The sequence below is a fragment of the Trachypithecus francoisi genome, unplaced genomic scaffold (assembly GCF_009764315.1).
Source record: "Trachypithecus francoisi isolate TF-2019V2 unplaced genomic scaffold, Tfra_2.0 Lachesis_group16, whole genome shotgun sequence".
Taxonomy (NCBI): Eukaryota; Metazoa; Chordata; class Mammalia; order Primates; family Cercopithecidae; genus Trachypithecus; species Trachypithecus francoisi.
The window spans coordinates 50,780,198-50,802,436 of NW_022681461.1; the positions used below are offsets into that span (position 1 = coordinate 50,780,198).

A 22,239-nucleotide genomic window follows, 5' to 3' on the forward strand; every position below is an offset into this window, starting at 1 on the left:
AATTTGGAAAATTAAAATAAGAAACTACTTATACTGTAGTTCAAGCAATTAAAAATACTCTCTAGACTGAGGCTAACATACTTGATTAAAATGAGACTAGAGGATGTTGAACATACTGGAGGAACACTTGATTTTTTTTTCAGGCACAGATGGATAAATCTCCTGGCAAACAATTTAGAATCAAAGGTAATTCTGTTAGCTTACTTGTTTGGAACTCTGCAGGACCATTATAGCTTCTAATAACTCAAAGGTGTGTGACTTTCACATTAAATAGTTCTTAATAAGTGGTATAATTGGATCAAGTGAGACTTTTTTTTGTCTTGGTGTGTGCTGCGGTGAAACCACCTCTTTAGAGAATGATAAAAGACCATGGTTTCAAGTGAGTAAATAATATCACTTTTTAAAAAATTGCAATTAAAAATTGTATCTTTTTATTTAAGAGAATTAATTGCTTTGTACTTTAAAATAATAATGTATGCCCCATTGTAAGAACAAAATTAAAAGTAGCAAAGGAGAATACAGTAGGTTACATAATCATCCATCATCCTTTTCAGAAATAACCCTATCAACATTTTTGCCTGTTTGTTTTTTAATTCTGTATTTCTCTCTATATTACACACATGCATACATATATACACACACATATATACTATATGTGTGTGTATATGTGCGTGTGTGTACACACACATATATGTATAATTATTTTATTTTTGAGATAGAGTCTTGCTCTCTGACCCAGGCTGGAGTGTAGTGCTGCAATCTTTGGCTCACTGCAGTCTTGACCTCCTGGGCTCAAACAATCCTCCCACCTCAGCCTCCTGGGTAGTTGAGACCACAGGGACATGCCACTGTGCCTGGCTAATTTTTTATTTTTTGTAGAGATTTTTTGTATGTTGCCCGGGCTAGTCTTGAAATCAGCCTCCCAAAGTGTTGGGATTGTAAGTGTGGGCCACTGCGCCTGGCTTATATTTTAAACTTTGTTGCGTTCATGGTTGTATGCAAAAATTTCTCAAGTGTTTTTTATTGTGAGGTTTTCTTTACATTATTAAAACTCTTTACAAATGTTATTTTCAATTATTGATCAATATTTTATCTGCATAGTCCTTAGTTTATCTTTTAGATTTATCCATGAATACTTTTGCACAAAGTGTGCTTGGTTTTAAGGCTTTTCAATTCTTACCTCACTTTTAAAATGGGAGCTGAATAGAACTTGAAGGATGTATGGCACACTTTGGGATATAGCCAAGAAGTGTCAGATAGTAAGATCAAATGCTCAGGAAGTGGTACCCAGCCTGCCCAGTTCCACAGAGTGGTTTAGTTTTTGACCTACGTCAGACTTTCAGCTTCATGGCACTAAAGTTCCCTATGAAATTAGGTATGGTAGGTGGGACATGGGGACACTTTTGTGGTTCTGGGAATCATGCTGGTTCTGCCTTATTTGTGTGGCTTGTTCCTGAGCTGATCTGATCTTTGATAACCCTTCTATCAATTTGGCAGTAAGCCAGTTTGGGAGCAATTTCTTAGATAGTGTTTCAATTTGGGCTGAAAGGCAGAAGTAGTCTTTGAGGGTGAAATGAAACTCTTTTGAACACTGACTTTATTGTAAGTTGCTGGTCTATGGAGTGGCTATTGCTGTTCATCTAGTCGGTCATTTACTTAAAACAGAGTGTTGAAAAGTTCCATTAGGCCTGTATGTATGAAAATCATATGTACCAGTTTTAACATTTGTGAAATTAAATAAATTATGAAGAGCAGCCAGGTGCGGTGGCTCACGCCTGTAATTCCAGCACTTTGGGAGGCTGAGGCGGGTGGATCACGAGGTCAGCAGATCGAGACCATCCTGGCTAACACAGTGAAACCCTGTCTCTACTAAAAATACAAAAAATTTGCCAGGCATGGTGGCGGGCGCCTGTGGTCCCAGCTACTCAGGAGGCTGAGGCAGGAGAATGACGTGAACCCAGGAGGCAGAGCTTGCAGTGAGCCAAGATGGCGCCACTGCACTCCAGCCTGGGTGACAGAGCAAGACTCAGTCTCAAAATAATAATAAAAAAGAATTATGAAGTAATACATATTATATCTTAACCCTTTCTCCTTTCTCCTCCTCCTCCATATTTATTTGTTTAAATAAAATTCTTAAACTAACTTTATCTGAAAGACATCCTACATGCTGTACTCTGTCAATTGGATGTCAGCGTTTCACTTCAAGATCCTCTTCTGATTCTTGAATATGCTGCTTGATATTTCCATGCTAATATGAAATGATTGACTAATCAACTTCTGCCCAGGCTGATTGCAAAGGTTAACTAACATCTGATTATTAAGCACCCTATAAATGAAAACAGCCACGAGTAATGCTCACTGTATAATAGAAGATTAGTAAATGTTACTTTTTTTCAAAGAAATTATTTAAAATTCCTTTTACCCCAGTGGGAAATATGCGAGGTAATACTGTGGGGGTGTTGTTGTTGTTGTTGTTGTTGTTGTTGTTGCATTTAATATTTTTCCCAATGTGGCATTTTTTATCTTGGCTTTATTTGTATCATGGAGAACATTTAAATTTTCACTTAGTTAAATGGATCTTTTATTTTTTTAAATTTGTAAGACAGACATTTCCTGTCTGGAGTTTCCTCACTCCGTATTATGGAAAGAATGCCATGGTTTTTAACCAAGAGTTTTGTTTTTTAACTTTTAAATTTGTGATCTAATAGGAGATAGGGTCTGTGTGTATGTTGTGTGTTCAATAGAACATCTGAGATAGAGTTTCAGAATTTTCTAAACAACCACCCAGTTAAATACCATAGTTATTATATACTAAATTTCTACAAATGTGTGAGTTTATTTTCTAATGCATCTTTTTATACACTGATATATATTTTTATGAAGTGCAACAAAATTGTCTTGGTGAAATATTTTGAAACATTTAAAACTTTTTCAAGCCTAATGAACTTTCAATACCCCTTTTTAGGTTTTCTACATTATACTTCAGTGCTTATTTCTCCAATAAATCTTCTAATTCGTTTGCTACAAAATTACTTTCCTGTTTTTGTCACAATATTGAATTTACATAATTTAGAGAGGTGCAATCTCTAGAACACCAATTTGTTGCCTAAAAACGATGAACTCATTCTGTTTACAAAACTCATTCTATGGTTGAAATCGTTTATTGCACAAGTCATATAAATTATATTATTAAGTTTATACCTCAATATTTTACTATTTTATTGCTTTTGTGAAAAGGAGATTTTATTTATCACATTACTTCACCAGTGATAATACATAAGGAAGCTGTTAATTTTGTAATCAGGCAAATGACTCTCAATTTTTTTTTTATTTCTAATTTTTTTCCACTGGACTATTTGGGGTTTTCTAGGAATGAAATGGCATTTTTAAAAATGAAAAATAATAATTTTGGCTTCAACTTTCCAATAGTGAAAATTCATTGTAAAATTTTTTGAATATCATTTACTGATGTGTCCACAATATTACATAAAATTAATGGTAAAAGTCACATTGATGGAAGCATTTCAAGTAGATCACTATTGAGCATGATACTGGAATTTGCTCAGACATGTATATTTATTTATTTATTTTTTATTATACTTTAAGTTCTAGGGTACATGTGCACAACGTGCAGGTTTGTTACATATGTATACATGTGCCATATTGGTGTGCTGCACCCATTAACTCGTCATTTACATTAGGTATATCTCCTAATGCTATCCCTCCCCCGCCCCGACAATAGGACCCGGTGTGTGATGATCCCCTTCCTGTGTCCAAGTGATCTCATTGTTCAGTTCCCACCTATGAGTGAGAACATGCAGTATTTGGTTTTCCATTCTTGCTATAGTTTGCTGAGAATGATGATTTCCAGCTGCATCCATGTCTCTACAAAGGACACGAACTCATCCTTTTTTATGGCTGCATAGTATTCCATGGTGTATATGTGCCACATTTTCTTAATCCAGTCTGTCACTGATGGACATTTGGGTTGATTCCAAGTCTTTGCTGTTGTGAATAGTGCCACAATAAACATACGTGTGCATATGTCTTTATAGCAACATGACTTATAATCCTTTGGGTATATCCCCAGTAATGGGATGGCTGGGTCAAATGGTATTTCTAGTTCTAGATCCTTAAAGAATCACCACACTGCTTTCCACAATAGTTGAACTAGTTTACAGTTTCACCAACAGTGTAAAAGTGTTCCTATTTTTCCACATCCTCTCCAGCACCTGTTGTTTCCTGACTTTTTAATGATTGCCATTCTAACTGGTGTGAGATGGTATCTCATTGTGGTTTTGATTTGCATTTCTCTGATGGCTAGTGATGATAAGCATTTTTTCATGCTGGGAGCTAGAGGCTGGAGGTGTTCCTATTCGGCCATCTTGGCGCCACCGGTCTGATTCTTCTTTACTGGCATCTGAGCAGGTACAACTGCTACATAGATGGAAACTAGGCCCTTCAGGATGAGACAAGAATGTCTTGAGCAGTGATTATAACCCTCTCAGAGCTGGAAGGGACATTAGAGACTGATCTTAGCTCTCCGCTTTGTTCTCTCAAACCATATCCTCATATTCCCTCTGCCTGGAATGTGATGCCATCCAGTCAAAGTCTTAGTTCAAGCCCTGTTTTCTGAGGCAGCTGCAGGAACTGAGAAAGAACACGCAGTGGCTTCCTCTTGATCTTCCTGCTTCTGGACATTTCTTCCTGAGCATTCCAGTATTATTTCAAACCCTGTTTTTACAAGTAAACTCGCGTACACACAGATTTCCCTGTCTCACTGAGCTGTGTTTTCACCTGTCACATGGTGGGGTTTCCTGCCAGCTAAGTATTCATTTGCAGTGGCATTGCCATCTGTATGTGTGTAGTGTTTAAGCAATCATTTGGGTATATAATTGCTTTAATTAATTTTAGTGATTATTTGCTTATTTTAAAAAAATAGAAAATGTAGATGTGAAAGTGTTGATATCAGTGACGAGAAGCATAGATTTACTACAGATTGACAGTTGTCATGATGAAGTGGCCAATTGTTATCCTCTGTTAGATACTCATTGAACTTAAACTGAACAGTCAATGATGAAATAAAGGCATACAACCAAAGAACATATACAGATGTGGGAGATGTATTGCTGGTGATGGTGCCACAAAGATGAAGGTTAAGTTTAGATAAACAATTTTTATGTTTTGTGCTCTGGGCAAAGAGTAACCCTTTAATATGTAATGTGTGCACATTATACTTGATTACCTTTTTAGGATTGCAGTATATACAAAGATACAAAGCTGTTTGCATATGCTGTAAGCTGCTTTGGGAAGTTAATTTAACACTGTATATGCAAATCCAGGTAATTCATTTAAAGATTTATTTGATTTCCTGAGATGCAGCAAAATACAATGGAAAAAACAAGGTATTAGATTCAGACTAAGAATAATAACTAACATTTAAAAACTGTTTGCTATGTTCCTGGCTCTCAGCGAAATGCTTTAATGGATTATCTTAATTTAGCTTTAGTTGTTTAACTTTATTATTATTATTATTATTATTATTAGCTATAGGGCATTGTTCTATTGCCCAGGCTGGAGTGCAGTGGCATGATAATAGCTCACTGTAGCCTCAATCTCCAGTGCTCAAATGTTCCTCCCACTGCAGCCTCCTGGGTAGCTAGGACTACAGGCATGTACCACCATGCCCAGCTGATTTTTAAAATTTTTTGTAGAGATGGCGTATCGATCGCTCTGTTGCCTAGGTTGATTTCGAACCCCTGGCCTCTAGTGATCCTCCCGCCTCAGCCTCCCAAAGTGCTGGGATTACAGGCATGAGCCCCCGGCTGCTTGGTGATCTTAATTTTACAAAAACTTTAAGTCAACTATATCTAAACTTTCTTAAAGAGTGGTTAAGCACGTGAGATTTGGAGGCAGACTGTTTATATTCATGCTTTTGCTTCTTACGTAATTAGGCGATTAATTTTGACCTCTGCTTTCCTCACTTGGTTTTTCATATGAAGGTAAAGTTAATAGTAGTACTTACGTCATGGGGTTGTTTTGAATATTGAGTGAGAGAATACAATACCAGTGAGACAGTACCTGCCTGGCACATGGTAAAATTCTCAATAAATCCTGACTGTTAATACTACTGTATAACCTCAGGCAAGTGACTTCTTCTCTGAGCTCCTATTTCCTCATCTGGGAAATGGAGTTAGTATTTACCCCAAAGTTATTGTGAGGATCTAGTGGAATTAGTTAAAGTGTCTCGTGGAGTGCTTAGCACATAGGAGCTGTTTAATCCAACATGGCATTCCAAATTCTATGTCATGCTTTGCACTTATTCAGTGAATCTTTATTGAATAGATATTTGTTATATGCTGGGAAGATAGTGAAGATAGGTGAAAAAAGTCCCTGCCTTAAAGAGTTTGCATTTGGGGAGGTGGGGGTAGAGTAGGGAAGCAGAAATAAGTAAATGACCAATCATTTGAGACTGTGATAAAAGCTATGAATGGTACAGTAGTGGGTCACTGTGGTGGCAGGTAGGGAACTATATGAGGCTATGGGGGTGGTGGGGAGATAGGGAAGATTCAAGGGAACATGTGAAGGGAGAGAAGAAACAGCTTATTTGAACAATTGAACAACAAGTCAAGAGCACTTGAGGCTGAGGGGCCTGAGAGTTCTAGAGCCAGATGTGGAAGGAGCTGAGGGTGTGGGCGTTGGGGTGGATCAAGGAGGAAACTGAAGGCCCATGTGGCTAAAGCGCCCTAACTGAAGGAGCGTTGGGAGACCAGGACCTTTCAGCCTTCCTGTGGAGTTGCAATGGGGAACTATCGAAAAGTTTTCAGCATATGAGTTAAAAGTCAACTGTATTTTATTCTATGTCTTTGCTATTGTGAATAGTGCTGCATAAACTGTATTTTATTTTATTTAATTAATTAATTAATTTATTTTGAGACGGAGTCTCGCTCTGTTGCCCAGGCTGAAGTGCAGTGGCCGGATCTCAGCTCACTGCAAGCTCCGCCTCCCAGGTTCACGCCATTCTCCTGCCTCAGCCTTCCGAGTGGCTGGGACTACAGGCGCCCGCCACCTCACCCGCCTAGTTTTTTGTATTTTTTAGTAGAGACGGGGTTTCACCGTGTTCGCCAGGATGATCTTGATCTCCTGACCTCTTGATCCGCCTGTCTCGGCCTCCCAAAGTGCTGGGATTACGGGCTTGAGCCACCGCGCCCGGCCATAAACTGTATTGTAAATGGGAATGTTATGTAACCTTGGGGCTGGTGTCTTATTTCTCTCTAGTGGCTTGCATGTAAGATCCCATCTTTGTATATAAGTAATTAATCTTTTATCATTAAAACAATTTTTCTACTTCATTACTGCTCACTTGATGAGAGACTCCCTACTTATCACTTAAATTCAAATTCTTTTCCATCATTCACCTTCCTTGACTGTCCCACATGGTACTGAGGAAGGGAGGAAGCACACATTTCTACAGTACCTGCTATGTGCAAGACTCTCTTGGCTTTAAGGCGTACTTTATATTGTTATTCCCAAGACCTTGTTTAACCATTGAGGAAACAAGTTCCAAGACGGTAAGTGATTGCCTAGTGCTGGAACCAGGATTTGCATCCAGGTCTATGGTTCCCTGCTCCCTTTAGCCCCCAAAGGGGGCTCCCCAAAACCCCTCGGAGCTTTGCTCTCTGTGTCAGATTGCTCTGTTAGCATGATAGAGGTATGTAAGACTGTGAGCTTAATCAGATTAAGGTGTTATCTTCTCTGTGGACAGTCTTAGAGTTTGCAAAAGAATATATGTCATTGCTTCACAGTGCACTATTGATCTTATTCGTTCGACCATTTTCACTGTAGTTCTTCTAACAGTACTGCGATAACTTTGTTTTTGTCTTTGTAACCGTTAAGTACTCAAATATAGAGATATTCTGCATGTCTATTTGTTGTATGTACATTGACTTTGTTGAAAATAGAGAAATTTACTATCTTCCTGTAAAATTTTTTTGTTCATTTGGTCTTCAGCTTTCATTAACACTAAGTATGCAAATTAAAATAACTAAACCATATCTATTCCATTCTACATGAATTTAGTAATTTAGTTTTTAGGAAAAATACCAAATGAGGTTGATTGGTCACTCTGCAACAATAAAAAATCTTGCCAATAAACTTGTAATCAGTCTATAATTGTAATGTCTTACTTTTCTAGAGTAAGAGTTTTTATTTTGGAGGAAGATTTCCTTTTTGGAGGAAGATTTCCTAGGAGTCTACTTGGGGAAATTATAATGGTTATGTTTCTCCTTGAAAGTAAAGGAAGAAAACTTTTAAGTGGTTTGTCTGGCTAAATTACATTGGCCCCTTTTCAATATTACCCTTTTCATAAAGCATTGGTAAACATAAGTAACAAAGTAATCTTTCATCATTTTATCAACAATTTTTCTATTAAATTGTGCTCACTTTATGACACCCTTTAATGATGGGTTTCTACGCTTTCAGTGATTTGGGTGTCAGAAAGTTGTACCCTCTATTTCTACAAAATGTATTAGAATGTGAATCAAGATTTTCCTATTTTGGTAACTTTATTAAAATTACAAAACACATATTCTCATAGAAAAATTAGAAACTAGGAATGAGCAAAAATAAAAATTATCCACAATTTGTACATTCTGGGCTTTTCTTTGTGCATATATACTCTGGAGCGAGACTACTTAGGTTGGAATTCCAGCTCTGTCACTTTGTGACCTTGGGAAAGTTATCTAAATTTTCTGTGCCTCAGTTTCTTAATCTGTAAAATGAGTACCTATCTCAGGGTTATTATGGGGGTTAAATGAGTTAATACATGTAAAATGCTTAGAATATTGCCTTTCCCCTAGTAAGAGACACATACATGGGTTTTAAAAGACCTTTTATTATGGAGAATTTCAAACATAGAAATAGAGACAAGTATTATGAGTTCCAGTGTACCTATCATCAACATTTAGACATTCCTGTTTCATCTATCAGTCTTCTTTTATTTTTCTTTCTATACTTGGGTATTTTATAGAAAATCCCAAATATTACATCCTTACACTATGTATACTTTGTACCATATTAATATTTGCTAAGAATTAGGTAAGTTATTTTAGAGAGTGAGTATACAAAATTTGAGTCATTTTTGAAGGGAGAAAATATAAGCAAAATATTTAAAACATCCATTCTGTGATGTTTTAATAATTTTAGCTGACTGAATGGTATTTGAAGTAAGATTGTGAATATGGAGATTTTGCTATTCAGATTAGACATTTATTGGCCAGTAACACCTTTAAAATAATTGGGTATCAGTTTTATTGTAAATGTACTGTAGATATTTTGTATGAACATGAAGTCTTTATTTAGAAAATGTTTTGTACTGAGCAATATATGTAACTGTTTTGGTGAAGGAAAAATACTTAAAATTTATGATATTGGAAAAAATAAAAAAGCTAACTTTGAAGATTTAGATTGGATGCTATAAAAATTCCAGACATTCATAAGCCCTTAGATTTTAAAAAATACTGTTTTTCATTGATACATATTTAGCATATAAATACACATCCATATACCACACTTTAAAACACAGTGTTCAAGAATAATTAGAGAAAATTTGTAACTAGTTAGGCATTATTCAGTTTTGTGGGTTTTTTTTTTTTTTTTTTTTTTTTTTTAGAAACGGGCTGGTTTTGTCACCCAGGCTGGAATACAGTGGCATAATCTTGGCTCTCTGCAGCCTTGATCTACTCAAGCGATCCTCCCACCTCAGCCTCCCAAGTAGCTGTTTCTGTGGGCATGAGCTACCATACCCAGCTAATTTTTAAATTTTTTGTACAGATGGAGTCTCCTTATCTTGCCCAGGCTGGTCTCAAACTCTTGGGCTCAAGTGATCCTCTTGCCTTGACCTCCCAAAGTCTAGGGATTACAGGTATTAGCCACCGTGCCTGGCCAAGTTTGTGGTTTTATTTTTTATTTTAATGTCTTGTTTTCCTGGACAGCAATCAGTTCTGACTTGGAATTTCCTGCCTTTGATCTTATTTTAGACTCCCATTTCAAAATCTGTAAGTAGCATGTGATATTGAGAAGGAACTAAATTGTAAAGGCAAGAATTTGATAGAATTCATTGTACTTTTAGTAAATGGCAACCAGTGAGATCATCTGAACTCAATTGTCATGTAAATTTTCTCAGTATTTGAATTATTGCTCTTAACATTCCTGGGATATGGTAAGTGATGTGGAATGTGCAGGCCATGCCTCATGTTACCGATGGTCCAGTGGAAAGAACACTTGATTGGAAGTCAAGAAACCTCTGTTCTCACTTGAACTCTGTCATGATGACTTCCGTTTTTGGCAAGTTGCTTTAACCTCTCTGACATTGTTTCTTCATTTCTCTAGTGAACAAATGTAGGGAGGGAGATGATGTTAGATCCATTATATTAGTTAAGGAAGTGCTAGATATTGCAACAAGGAGACCCCAAAATGCAATGGTTCAAATAGTGTAGAAGTTTTTCCTGTAATAGTTGGAGTTCCAGGTATGCAGCTGTGCAGCAAGCTATCATTTAGGGATCCAGGTTCTTTCCATTTTGTTTCTTCAACAGAGTCCCAGGGCCGTTGTCTTCATGTACATGGTTGCATCTAGGTTGTTGCCCAGAATTCACTGTGGTTCGGAAGAGAGAGTGGAGGAAGCAGACTCCAGCCTGGAAATGGCACGTCACTTCTGCTCAAACACCACTGGAGAGAACTTGATCACATGTTCATACTACATGTACCATATTTGAGCCTAGGAAATGTAATGAAGCTGTTCAGGTTACAGTTTTGTTAATACAAAAGAAGAGAACAGATTTTGGTGGATAAATAGCAGTCTCTTCCACATCATATGGTTGCTGCTTTCTTTGATTATAATATTGACCAAGTGGCTCTGTCACACCACTGAGTTGCTATCTACTTCAGCTTGATTTTGAAATTACTGGCTAAGATAAAAGTATTTTCTACTTCTGGGTTTAATTTTAATGTGTCTTAGTGGTCTCTCTGAGAATATAATGACTAAAAATTACTGTTTTCTTGCACTTGCTCTTTAATGTTGAAAACTTTTAATTTTTATGAATTTTCTTGAATCATATACAGTTGACCCTTGAAACATTTGGGATTTTGGGGTGCCAGTCCCTCATGTAGTCGGAAACCTGTATGTAACCTTTTACTCTCCAAGAATTTAACTACCAGTAGTCTTACGGATATTATAAACAGTTGATTCTTACATATTTTGTATATTATATACTGTATTCTTATAACAAAGCTAGAGAAAAGAAAATATTATTAAGAAAATCATAAAGGAGAGAACTATTCATTAAGTGGAAGTGGATCGTCATAAAGGTCTTCATCTTCACCTTCACGCTGAGTAGGGTGAAGAGGAGGAAGAAGAGGGGAGGTTGGTCTTGCTGTCTCAGGGGTGCCAGAGGTAGAAGAAAAGCCACGTATAAATGGACTTTTTCTCAAGGATCAACTGTGATTAAAAGGGTTCCAATTATCTTGTCCTGTTAATCTGGGAGTTAGGTGGCAGTCAGATTTTTTAAGCTTTTGAAGCAAGAGCTGAGGCTAAGTGTGAGCAGGTGTCAGGATTTAATACAAGGTGATGAAACAGAATCAAGCTGCCTGATCTTAGAGCGGATATATAGAAATACTTAGGGACTGGGAAGCAGTAGATGAGAAGCTAAGCAGCAGAAGAATGAGAAAGAGATCCATATTAGACAGTAGAACAAGGTGGGCATTTGAAAAGTATAGGCAGAATTTTTCCCCTCTTTTTTGAGGGACAGGGTCAATCAGCTAGGGGACTCTAGAATCCACCCTTGAGCCACAGTCTTGATAAATTTATAAAATCACCTCAAAATTTATTGGTAGTGCCCATCAGGTTTTCTATAAGCCATCCACAGAATGTAATAAAAAAGATAAAAATTGCAAAATATGTGTTTAAAAGTATGGTTTTAGGCTGATGGTTCCATAGTTTAATTTGTGGGAGGAAGAAACTAAGTAAATTCCGTAACTAATAATTGGAATAGTTGATAAAATGTTAGAAAAAGTAAAGTCCTGGATTTTGTGTCTCTGAAACATAGAGCCCATTAATGTGAATGAAGTATTCATTTTTTTGTCAGCAGTTTTCTCGACTGCTCATGTAAACTAGCTTTAAGAAGGTACTCTGGGCTGGATGTGGTGGCTCACACCTGTAATAATCCCAGTGCTTTGGGAGGCTGAGGGTGGGAGGATCACTTGAGCCCAGGAGTTTGAGACCAGCCTAAGGAACAGAGGGAGTCCCCGTCGCTACAAAATTAAAAAAAAAAAAAAAAAAAAAAACTTTAGCCAGGCGTGGTGGTGCATGCCTGTAGTCCCGAGCTACTTGGAAGGCTGAGGATGGGAGGATCACATAAGCCCGGGAGTTTGAGGCTGCAGTGATCTATGATTGTGTCACTGTACTCCAGCTTGAGTGACCGAGTGAAGTGCTGTCTCCTAAGAAAAAAATGTCTATCTTCATGACCATTGGATCTTCCTCCTCCGACTACCTTGTATAATCAGTTACTCTCTCTGCTGTGTTTTCATAATTGTTAGATTTCCTCTTGTTTTTCAGATTGTGTCCTTTATTTGAGGTTTGACATTCAGTACTTTTGTGTGATATGTAGTTGTACAGTATCCTAGAGAAACTATTGAGAAAGAAAGTTGAAAACCCAAAGGTTTTTTCTGCTGCTCTTTTATTAGTGCAATTGATAGATTAATTTTATTGGAAGTATTCTTATGGGGCTGAAATACCTTGGCAGATAATGTGATAAAATTGCTTACTTTAAACAACTGTTTTGATTCACTGGGAACTTAAAGACCTTGTTAAAAATTACCTTTCGAATTTAGATTTAGATAGACAAAAAAGGCATACTGACAGGTTGGAGATAAATCTTTTAAAATCAAACATACATTTTTGTAGCATGTGGTTTATGGATTATATTGTTACTGGTTTCCTTTTAGTAAAATGGCATGACAAGAAGTAATATATAAATTGTTTTTTCTTAATGTATAAAATACCTAAAGGAAATTGAGTTTAAAAATAAAGTAGACTGCTGTCCAGACTGGGTGACAAAGTAAAACCCTGTCTCTGTCTCTTAAAAAAAAAAGCAGGACATGTGCTACACTTGCCAATGCTAAAGCGACCATGTTTACTCTTTTTTGGAATTCTGTAGTAGGATATGATGTTTTTATACCTAGAAAGGCCAATGGTTGTGACTAACCTTGAAATATAAGTCTTCGGCAAATGAAAGACACTTGCAATTTGTAGCCCAGTGATAGCAAATCAAGAATGATATAAAATCATATCGCAGCTTGGGTAGTGGTTTTGAGAATGCTTAATGGCCATTTTTTAGGAAAGGTAAAGTTACTATAGATTTAAAAAACATACTCATATGGCCGGGCGCGGTGGCTCAAGCCGGTAATCCCAGCACTTTGGGAGGCCGAGACAGGCGGATCACGAGGTCAGGAGATTGAGACCATCCTGGCTAACACGATGAAACCCCGTCTCTACTAAAAAGTACAAAAAAATTAGCCGGGCGAGGTGGCGGTCGCCTGTAGTCCCAGCTACTCGGGAGGCTGAGGCAGGAGAATGGCGTGAACCTGGGAGGCGGAGCTTGCAGTGAGCTGAGATCCGGCCACAGCACTCCAGCCTGGGCAGCAGTGCCAGACTCCGTCTCAAAAAAAAAAAAAAAAAAAAAAAATACTCATTCTCTGAGGTGTCACACTGAAATTAGGGCTATCTTTTGTAATCTTTGGTATTTGTCATCTATACTTAGGTAATTTGGATGCAAAACAATACTCTTTTACCACAGTGGTACACCTGAAAACAAAGTCATCTTTTTGGATGGCTCAACTTCTTCGCTTCTGTAATAAGCTATTAGCCTACCTAGCTGCTCACCTGGTCCCCAAAGCCATATTAGAATTCCAGCGTTCTGGGCCTGGATCAGAGTACATAGCCCCAAATCTTCTTCTGTATAGTTCTATCACCATTGATATTTGAGTAAATATATTCTGTGACATATCAATAATCTTACCTGCTTCTCTGGATACTGTAAAGTCAGCCTTCTTTTGAGTTAGTTTAGATCATCAGAAAACTCTGTACTTGGACCCCAGTAGCTGAGATTTCTTTTTCTTTTTTTTTTTGGCTGAATAACATGTTACATTATGCCTGTGGCTTTATCCAGGGTTTGCTTAAAAGAGAAGTAATATGACCGGGCACGGTGGCTCACATCTGTAATCCCAGCACTTTGGGAGGCCGAGACGGGCAGATTACCTGAGGTCAGGAGTTTGAGACCAGCCTGTTCAACATGGTGAAACCCCGCCTCTATTAAAAATACAAAAAATTAGAAAGGCATGGTGACACACACCTGTAATCCCAGCTACTCTGGAGGCTGAGACAGGAGAATCGCTTGAACCTGGAGGTGGAGGCTGCAGTGAGCCGATATCATGACATTTCACTCCATCCTGGGCAAAAAAAAAAAAAAGAAAAAAGTAATATAACATTTCCTTTTGCTTTTGTTATTGAGAATATTGCCTATTATATCACTCTGTATTCATTTATAAAGCCCAATGTGAGAAATTTCCTTCAGAGTTTCAGGTAACAAAAATGTTTGTTTTCTTTGATAAAGGATATTTTCTTATCTTTTAGATTATAAAAGAGGTATCATTTATTTTGTTTATTTACCCTAGCTGCCTGGGAGCACAGGGCCAAATTTGAATGTTAATTGTAGGAATTATGTCAAGAAATTTTGTAAATTAATTTAAAAATAGTTGTGCATACTGGGAGTTAGCAAACTATGACCCACCCACTTCTTTTTGTAAATCAGGTTTTATCAGAACACAGCCATAGTCATTTATTTATGTATTGCCTATTGCTTTTGTGCTACAGTGGCAGACTTGAATAGTTGCTCTGGCCTTTTACAGAAAAAAGATTTCTAGTCCTGATACAAATAGTTACATGTGGGTCAGACCAAATGCAATATAAAGCAGTATGATTACTGTTAGATGTAGCTAGTTGGAAGAGGCTTAACAGAGTGTGCTATGACAGGAGTTTAATATTTAAGCAGTGGAAGCATATAGAAGACATTTTATGTGGGAGAGAAGAAATGAAATCCTGTAGAATTGAACAGAATTTGAACATTTGAGACCATTTTGGAAGCTGTTTTAGCTAGATGAGAATTACAGCAGTGGAAATGAAGTTGAATGGGCAAGACTGTTGATAGGAAGGCATAAAAGCTAGGCACCAGAATTTGCATTTAATCCAACAAACAACTGAAAACCCACTATGAAAATTTCACAGGGAAATGATGTGATGGGAACAGCATTTCAGTACAGCTAGTCTGACAGCAGTGTACGAACTCAGCATGGAGAGCCCCAAGACTAAGCAGTTACTGGAGCAAGCCTGCCATGAGGAACTAAGATAATGAATCTAGAATGAAGAGGAAGAGTAACCTCTGAGGTGCTGGCAAGAAGGAAGCCGATTTTGTGGCTGACTGGATTTAGAGAGTGGTGGTGAAGGAAATTGTGAGAGGAGAACTGGGGAAAAATGAACTGGAGTGACAGTTTTTTGAGAGGAAATAGTGTTTTGTTTTTGACGTCCCTGGTTTCTGGTGTTTTAGAGCCTCCTAAGAGAAAGTATGGAAGTGTTTGGAGATCTGTGTGAGATGATGACTGAGCTGTGGGAGAGTTTATATGCAGGAACAATAGCACAAGGCAGAGTGGCTGGGGAGTGCCTCCAGGAAGGAAGATAGCACTCGAGGAGCAGAGTGCATGGAATAACAGGAGGAGTCAGTAAAACAGTGTTTCCCAATGTGTATCCCAGGACAGACTGATAGTATAGATAGTTAGCAGGTATTTCCATTTTTGCATGGCCAGATAGATTTGATAAATTCTGGGTTAAGCAAAGTTAAATAGACTTCTTGTATTAGACCCTCTCATGTTCTTTAATAATATGCACCATTATTTATATCTCCAATATGATCTCTACCTCCAAGTTTAGATTCCTGTATTCGACTTTCTATGAGACATTTCCCCTTGGGATATCTGTGAGGCATCTAAAACTTAACTGTCCAAAATGGAATTCCTTGTCTTCCTCACAAAACTTGGTTCCCCATCTCAGGTGATGGCAGCTCTATCTTTTCTTTTTAGTAAAAAATGCCATGGTAAGAAGTAACACTGAAATTGTATTGTTCCATGTGTAAAATGGCCAAAGGAATTGAGATTAAAAATAAGGTTGCTCAGACTGGGCATGGTGGCTCACGCCTGTAATCCCAGCACTTTCGGAGGCCGAGGCAGGTGCATCACTTGAGGTCAGGAGTTCGAGACTAGCCTGGCCAACATAGTGAAACCTGTCTCTACTAAAAATACAAAAATTAGCTGAGCATGGTGGTGGGTGCCTGTAATCCCAGCTACTTGGGAGGCTGAGGTAGGAGAATCGCTTGAACCTGGGAGGTGGAGTTTACAGTGAGCTAAGGTCGCACCACTGCACTCCAGCCTGGGTGACAGAGTGAAACTCTGTCTCACCAAAAAAAAAAAAAAAAGAAAAAAAAAAAAAAGTTGCTCAGATTAAAAACCTTGGAGTCATCCTTGACTCCTTTCTCCTATGTTTTGTTTTGTTTTTTTCCTTTAACAGAGTCTCACTCAGTGACCCAGGCTGGAGTACAGTGGCACAACCTCAGCTTATTGCAACCTCCACCTGCTGAGTTCAAGTGATTCTCCTGTCTCAGCCTCCTGAGTAGCTGGGATTACAGGTGCATACCACCATGCCTGGCTAATGTTTGCATTTTTAGTAGAGACATGGTTTCGCCATGTTGGCCAGGCTGGTCTCAGGTGATCTGCCTGCCTCAGCCTCCCAAAGTGCTAGGATTACAGGTGTGAACCACTGTGCCTGGCCCTTTCTATACTCTTATCCAATCCATTAGCAGCCGCATTGGCTTTCCCTTCAAATGTATCCAGAATCTGACCACGTGGTACCTCAAGTGATTCTATTGAAACTCTACCACCTCTTTGTGCAGTAGCTTTCCATTTCACTCAGGATAAATGTGTCAGTCTCTGTAGTGGCATACAAGGCGTTTTATGACCTGGCTTCTCATGAACCGTCTGGCCTGATTTGCCATTCTTTTCCTCTTTTGCTCTGCTGCATGCACATCTCTTTGTTCTTCCTGAGACAGGGCTTAAGCAGTTTATTAGCTTAGGACTTTTTCCTGTGCCTGTGACACTCTTCCCCCTAGATATCTGTTTGGCTTATCTAACTTCCTTTCCTCCTCTAAATCTGTTCACATGCCACCCTCTCTAGAAGAGACTGACCTGGACTACCATATTTAAAATAGAAAGAGTGCACTTCTCCCATTTCTCATCCCCTTTATTTTGCTTCACTTTTTTTTTTATTAGCATTTACCATCTTCTAACATATTTTATGTATTATTTGTTTAAAAAATTAATCTGCTGCTTTCTACTAGACTGTAAGCTCCATGAATGCAGAGATTTTTGCCTATTTTGTTCACTGATATAACTCAAGCACCTGGAACTGTGCTGGACACATAATAGGCAACTAATAAGTATTTGTTTTTGTTTTTTTTTTTTTTTTTGAGACGGAGTCTTGCTCTGCCACCCAGGCTGGAGTGCAGTGGCCGGATCTCAGCTCACTGCAAGCTCCGCCTCCTGGGTTTACGCCATTCTCCTGCCTCAGCCTCCCGAGTAGCTGGGACTACAGGCGCCCGCCTCGTCGCCCGGCTAGTTTTTTGTATTTTTTAAGTAGAGACAGGGTTTCACCGTATTAGCCAGGATGGTCTCGATCTCCTGACCTCGTGATCCGCCCGTCTCGGCCTCCCAAAGTGCTGGGATTACAGGCTTGAGCCACCGTGCCCGGCCCTAATAAGTATTTGTTAAATGAGAGAATGAATTTCAAGATGGGAGTATATGTCCCCGTAGCATCTTTCATTCACCCATGGAGATATTTTTTTCCTGTGTTTCCTAGGGACACACTTTAGGAGATTCTGTTGTAAGTATTATGGAATTCAAAGGAGGAGAAAATTATAAGAAAGTTGTGATTGACACAATTGGGAAGTTAAAAAATTTTGACCTGCTTAAGCTAATAAGTAGATTTAGATGGGAAAATAGTTTACAATCTTATAGCAAGTTGTTTCAGTGTTGTGGAATGTCAAATTCGGGGAGGAAAGTTGGACATAGATATTGAAGAAAAATACCAGGATAAATTACCCGTTCAGGGAGTTTAGCTTTAGATTAAAGGGTGGAAAGTACAGATTGAGTACTCCTTATCTGAAATGCTCGGGACCAGAAGTGTTTTGGATTTGGATTTTTTCAAAAAAATTTGGAATATTTGCATATACTTTAAACCGGTTGAAAATCCAATCTGAAAATCAAAAATAGTCCAATGAGCGTTTCCTCTTAGTGTCACGTCAGTGCTCAAAAAGTTTCAGATTTTGTAACATTTTGAATTTTGTATTTTCAGATTAGGGTTGCTTAACCTATAGTTAGAGAAGGCTGCAGGTTCATTACTATATGCTTTGTTATTTGAGATCAAGGGAACTTGGTTTTTCTGCTTGTTATAAGTTAATCTAGGGTTGTTTATTGAGATGAATTTTAATTTTAATTATATTGTAATAAGTAGGTGACCTAGAATACCCTGTTTTTCAAAGTAGTGTAATTTGGTAGGTTCAGTGCTTCATGAAAATGGGATAAATTGGGATCCTTAGGAAATCCCTCTTTTTAGTTCCATGCTCCTGCTTTACCACCTACCTTCCCCATCCTTTTGCATGCTTTTCTTTCCCTCCCTCCCTCCCTCCGTCTTTCTTTTTTCTTTCTTCCTTTCTTTTTATCTTTCTTTCTTTCTCTCTCTCTCTTTTCTTTACTTTTCTTGTGAGCCCAGTAGGAATGATAAGTGAGATATAAATATTGAAAGTTGATGCTAATTGTTTGCTTGTTCCTCCTGTAGGAAACAAGCAGTCTGTTTTAACGTGTGAATTTCTAGGTCTTTTCTACACTTCTTGAAAAGAGTTCACCTAGGCTTCACATTTGTCACTAGCAGTTGGATTAGTGCTTAGATGAAAGCTTGTGCCAAAGTGAGGCATAGATGAAGTAATTTTATGACAGTTTGATTCTTTTCTCTTACAAGTTTTGATCCACAAAAGAATTAATTTCTTTTTCAAATGTGTGGTTGAACTTTTGGATAGTTTTTTCATTTCCGTAGTGCGAATTCATCTTTTTCAGGGTTAGCTCTCATGGGAAGAACCAAAAGCTGTTGGGCATTTTTAGTTTATTTATCAATCATGACATTTGAGTGCTGAATGACAATGAAGTTATTCCAAGGATTACTCTGCAGAGCCCTGTGCTTTATTTCCATTGTCGTCTTTGGAATGGATTACATTCACATTATTTGAGGAATAATTAATTGGAGCTCCAGTTCAGACCAGTTGGAAGACTAACAAATATTCTTTTGTTTTGGTTACAGAAGCTGCATACATACATGTAAGAGAAGCAAAAATGTCAGATGATATCAGGAAAAGGTTTGAATTTCCAAATTCTCTTATCCAATCACAGGTAATTTTGTTTGTTTATTTTTGCTCATGGTAACAAATAAACCTGTTCTGTGGATTGTTAACTGAACTTTATATATTTAACATTAAATATTTTATTCTACATGTAGAGATTTATATTATTTTATGAAGCAACTTTTATGAGTTAATTTGAAAATATATATTTGACATAGGAAAGCAAACATTTGAAACTGATCAATCTCAGCTTCTGTTTATATATCATACTTTTCTTCCTAGAGATAATAAAACCTTGATTAACTAGTAGGCTCCTGAATTTTTTTTTTTTTTTGGCCTATAATTATTGGGAACAGAGGTAAATAGTTATATGTCCACAGAGCATGAGGGATTAATATTTAAGAAGACATATCCTACCCCTTATATACAGTTTTATAATAATGACATTTAATAAGTAAAATATCCTGGGTTAAAAAATTTGATATATCTACTAAGATAGGAGATTGTGATAACTTTAAAGAGCTTTTCAATAGTTAAATGGTTAAAACAAAGATGGCTTTCTGGTTAGCCTTTAGCTAACTAGAAACATTCTGGTTAATCAAGGTATCATAATAGCTTATTGTCTTTTCTTGTGAGAGTAAAGCTAACAGATCAGCAGAAGCCATCTTGAAGACTTAACAACGTACAGCGCCTTGGATACTTTCAACAGTTAACTTCGGAGATGTCTGCTGTGGGAATTGACTTAGCTGGGTAGTGGGGAACCCTTCCATGAGGAGTAGAACACTCCTTATGCAAGATTCCCTTCTACCTGGCTGGGTTGGAGTCATATCCTGCAGGTCCTTACCATGAAGATAGAAGATGAAGGCTTGGAGGATACTGTTCGCAGTTTTATTTTTCTGTGCCTGGAGTCTCTTTGTTAGCATAGACAATCAAGAAATAAGAAATGCCCATATATGTTACTGTTAAATTAGGTGAAAAGTATATATATATTTATATATATAATTTAGCATAGGATGTCTATTTGAATTCTGTTATGGAACACTTAAGTAGCAGTGTAGGTTGATTTATCCTTGGGTTTTGTATTTTAAAAAATCAGTTTAGGCTAATATCTCTGATTTGTTAGAAGATGAAGTGAAGAGTATGTTAGAGAAATTGAATCTGGTGGGGAATGGGGAATTAAGTTTCTTTTCTTTTAGTTCTTCTTCTAAATATGAACTATAGCCTTTTCTTTGTTGCTATTGTGTTTCATATTGGTTTTGTTAGGTTCTTGTGATTGTGTCCTGTCCTTTGCAAATATTTCTTATTGTTCTTCTGTAACTACTTCTCAATATTAGCACCATATTTCATTGATTCACACACATTTTTTTTTCAGATTTTAACATCTTTGAAATTTAATTGCCTCTAGTAATTGATGGCAGCAGTTGAGATACAGTTGGTATTGCCTGCACATTTGTGAACTTGGGCATGATTTTCTACATGAGTCTAAAAGAACTCTTGTGTGACTATGACTATAAAACCAAAATTCTAACTTATAAGAAGCATTGTATATCATAGACTAATTGGCAGCCTTTTTTCTTTCTTAGTGGTACACAGTATAATGGTGCAACTTGGAATTCCTGGTCAGTTACATTCAGTGAAATATGGTATATTTTGTAAAACAGGAGCTCAGCCTATCCACGGGCGCTCAGTTCTTGTTACTATTCCTTTTACTAGGAGATAAGAGACAGAAAGTTGGACTAAACTTAATATTCACGTAAATGAATGACTTATATCGCAAAACTAGACCACAAGCACCGTGGTCTTAAATCATTTCCAATGTGTGAAATACAAAGAGAAAAATGAGGAAGGAGTGGGTGCTGTGTTTTTATTTGAGCTATCTTTGCAGGACTGGCAGCTATTCACAGCTATACTGTAATTTGGTCCCAAATGCAGGCTGGACAGTTGTTGCAATAGTGAAGTTTTTTCCAACCCGTACACAGAATGGCAATGATTGTTACTAGCCTATTGGCTCTAAGACTGTAGTGCTGGGTAGTGCTGAAGAACTAGGGGAATAAAGTTGAGGTCGTAGGAGGTAATGATATTTATGTCTTTATATAACCAGCACTCCTATAAGAGACTTGAATTTAATTTTGGGTTTTTTGACTAAAGCAGAATATGGGAAAACTTTAGAGATTTATGAGACTGAAAGCTTATGTTTAAATTGAATTTAAGGGCTGAAACCTATAAAAATGATAAAGGAATCAAAATTATATGGCCTACAGGAGGGAGAAGGGTGGTGGTGGAGGGAAGCCCTATTGATTCACGTCTGTTTGCGCTATAGTCATAAAAACGAGTTTTCTTCATATTCGTTAACGGTGTGATGAAGCATGATGGATTTCATTTCAGTGCAAAGATGATTTTAAAAACTATGCGGTTTCTCACTCATGTCTTAATGGAGTAAGCAATCTCAAGTTATCTTCTGAGACTGACAGCAATTTGAACCAAAAATCTGGCAGTTTTCTTAACCTCTATGCACTATAGTTGCTTATTGGTAACCTGGGATAGATATGCCTACTTTGAGAACTATTCTGAAGATTAGAAATTATGCATGTGGAGTGCCTAATTCAATGCCTTCTGCATAGCACACACTTAGTAAATGGGAATTTTATTTATTCCCTGATATACTCATATCAACTAGTATTGATATTTGGAA

General features: G+C 37.5%; 1 protein-coding gene across 9 annotated transcripts in view; it reads left to right on the top strand.

Annotated features, from left to right (window-relative positions):
• The window catches only part of FOCAD (focadhesin), a 326,657-nt gene that overhangs the window by 16,053 nt on the left and 288,365 nt on the right, over positions 1–22,239 (top strand). For all 9 annotated transcript variants that reach the window (XM_033237455.1, XM_033237451.1, XM_033237458.1 and 6 more), the window contains one exon: positions 19,508–19,596. In XM_033237455.1, the coding sequence (XP_033093346.1) occupies positions 19,540–19,596 (57 nt within the window). In that variant the 5' untranslated portion in view covers positions 19,508–19,539. The remainder of the gene's footprint in view (positions 1–19,507; positions 19,597–22,239) is intronic.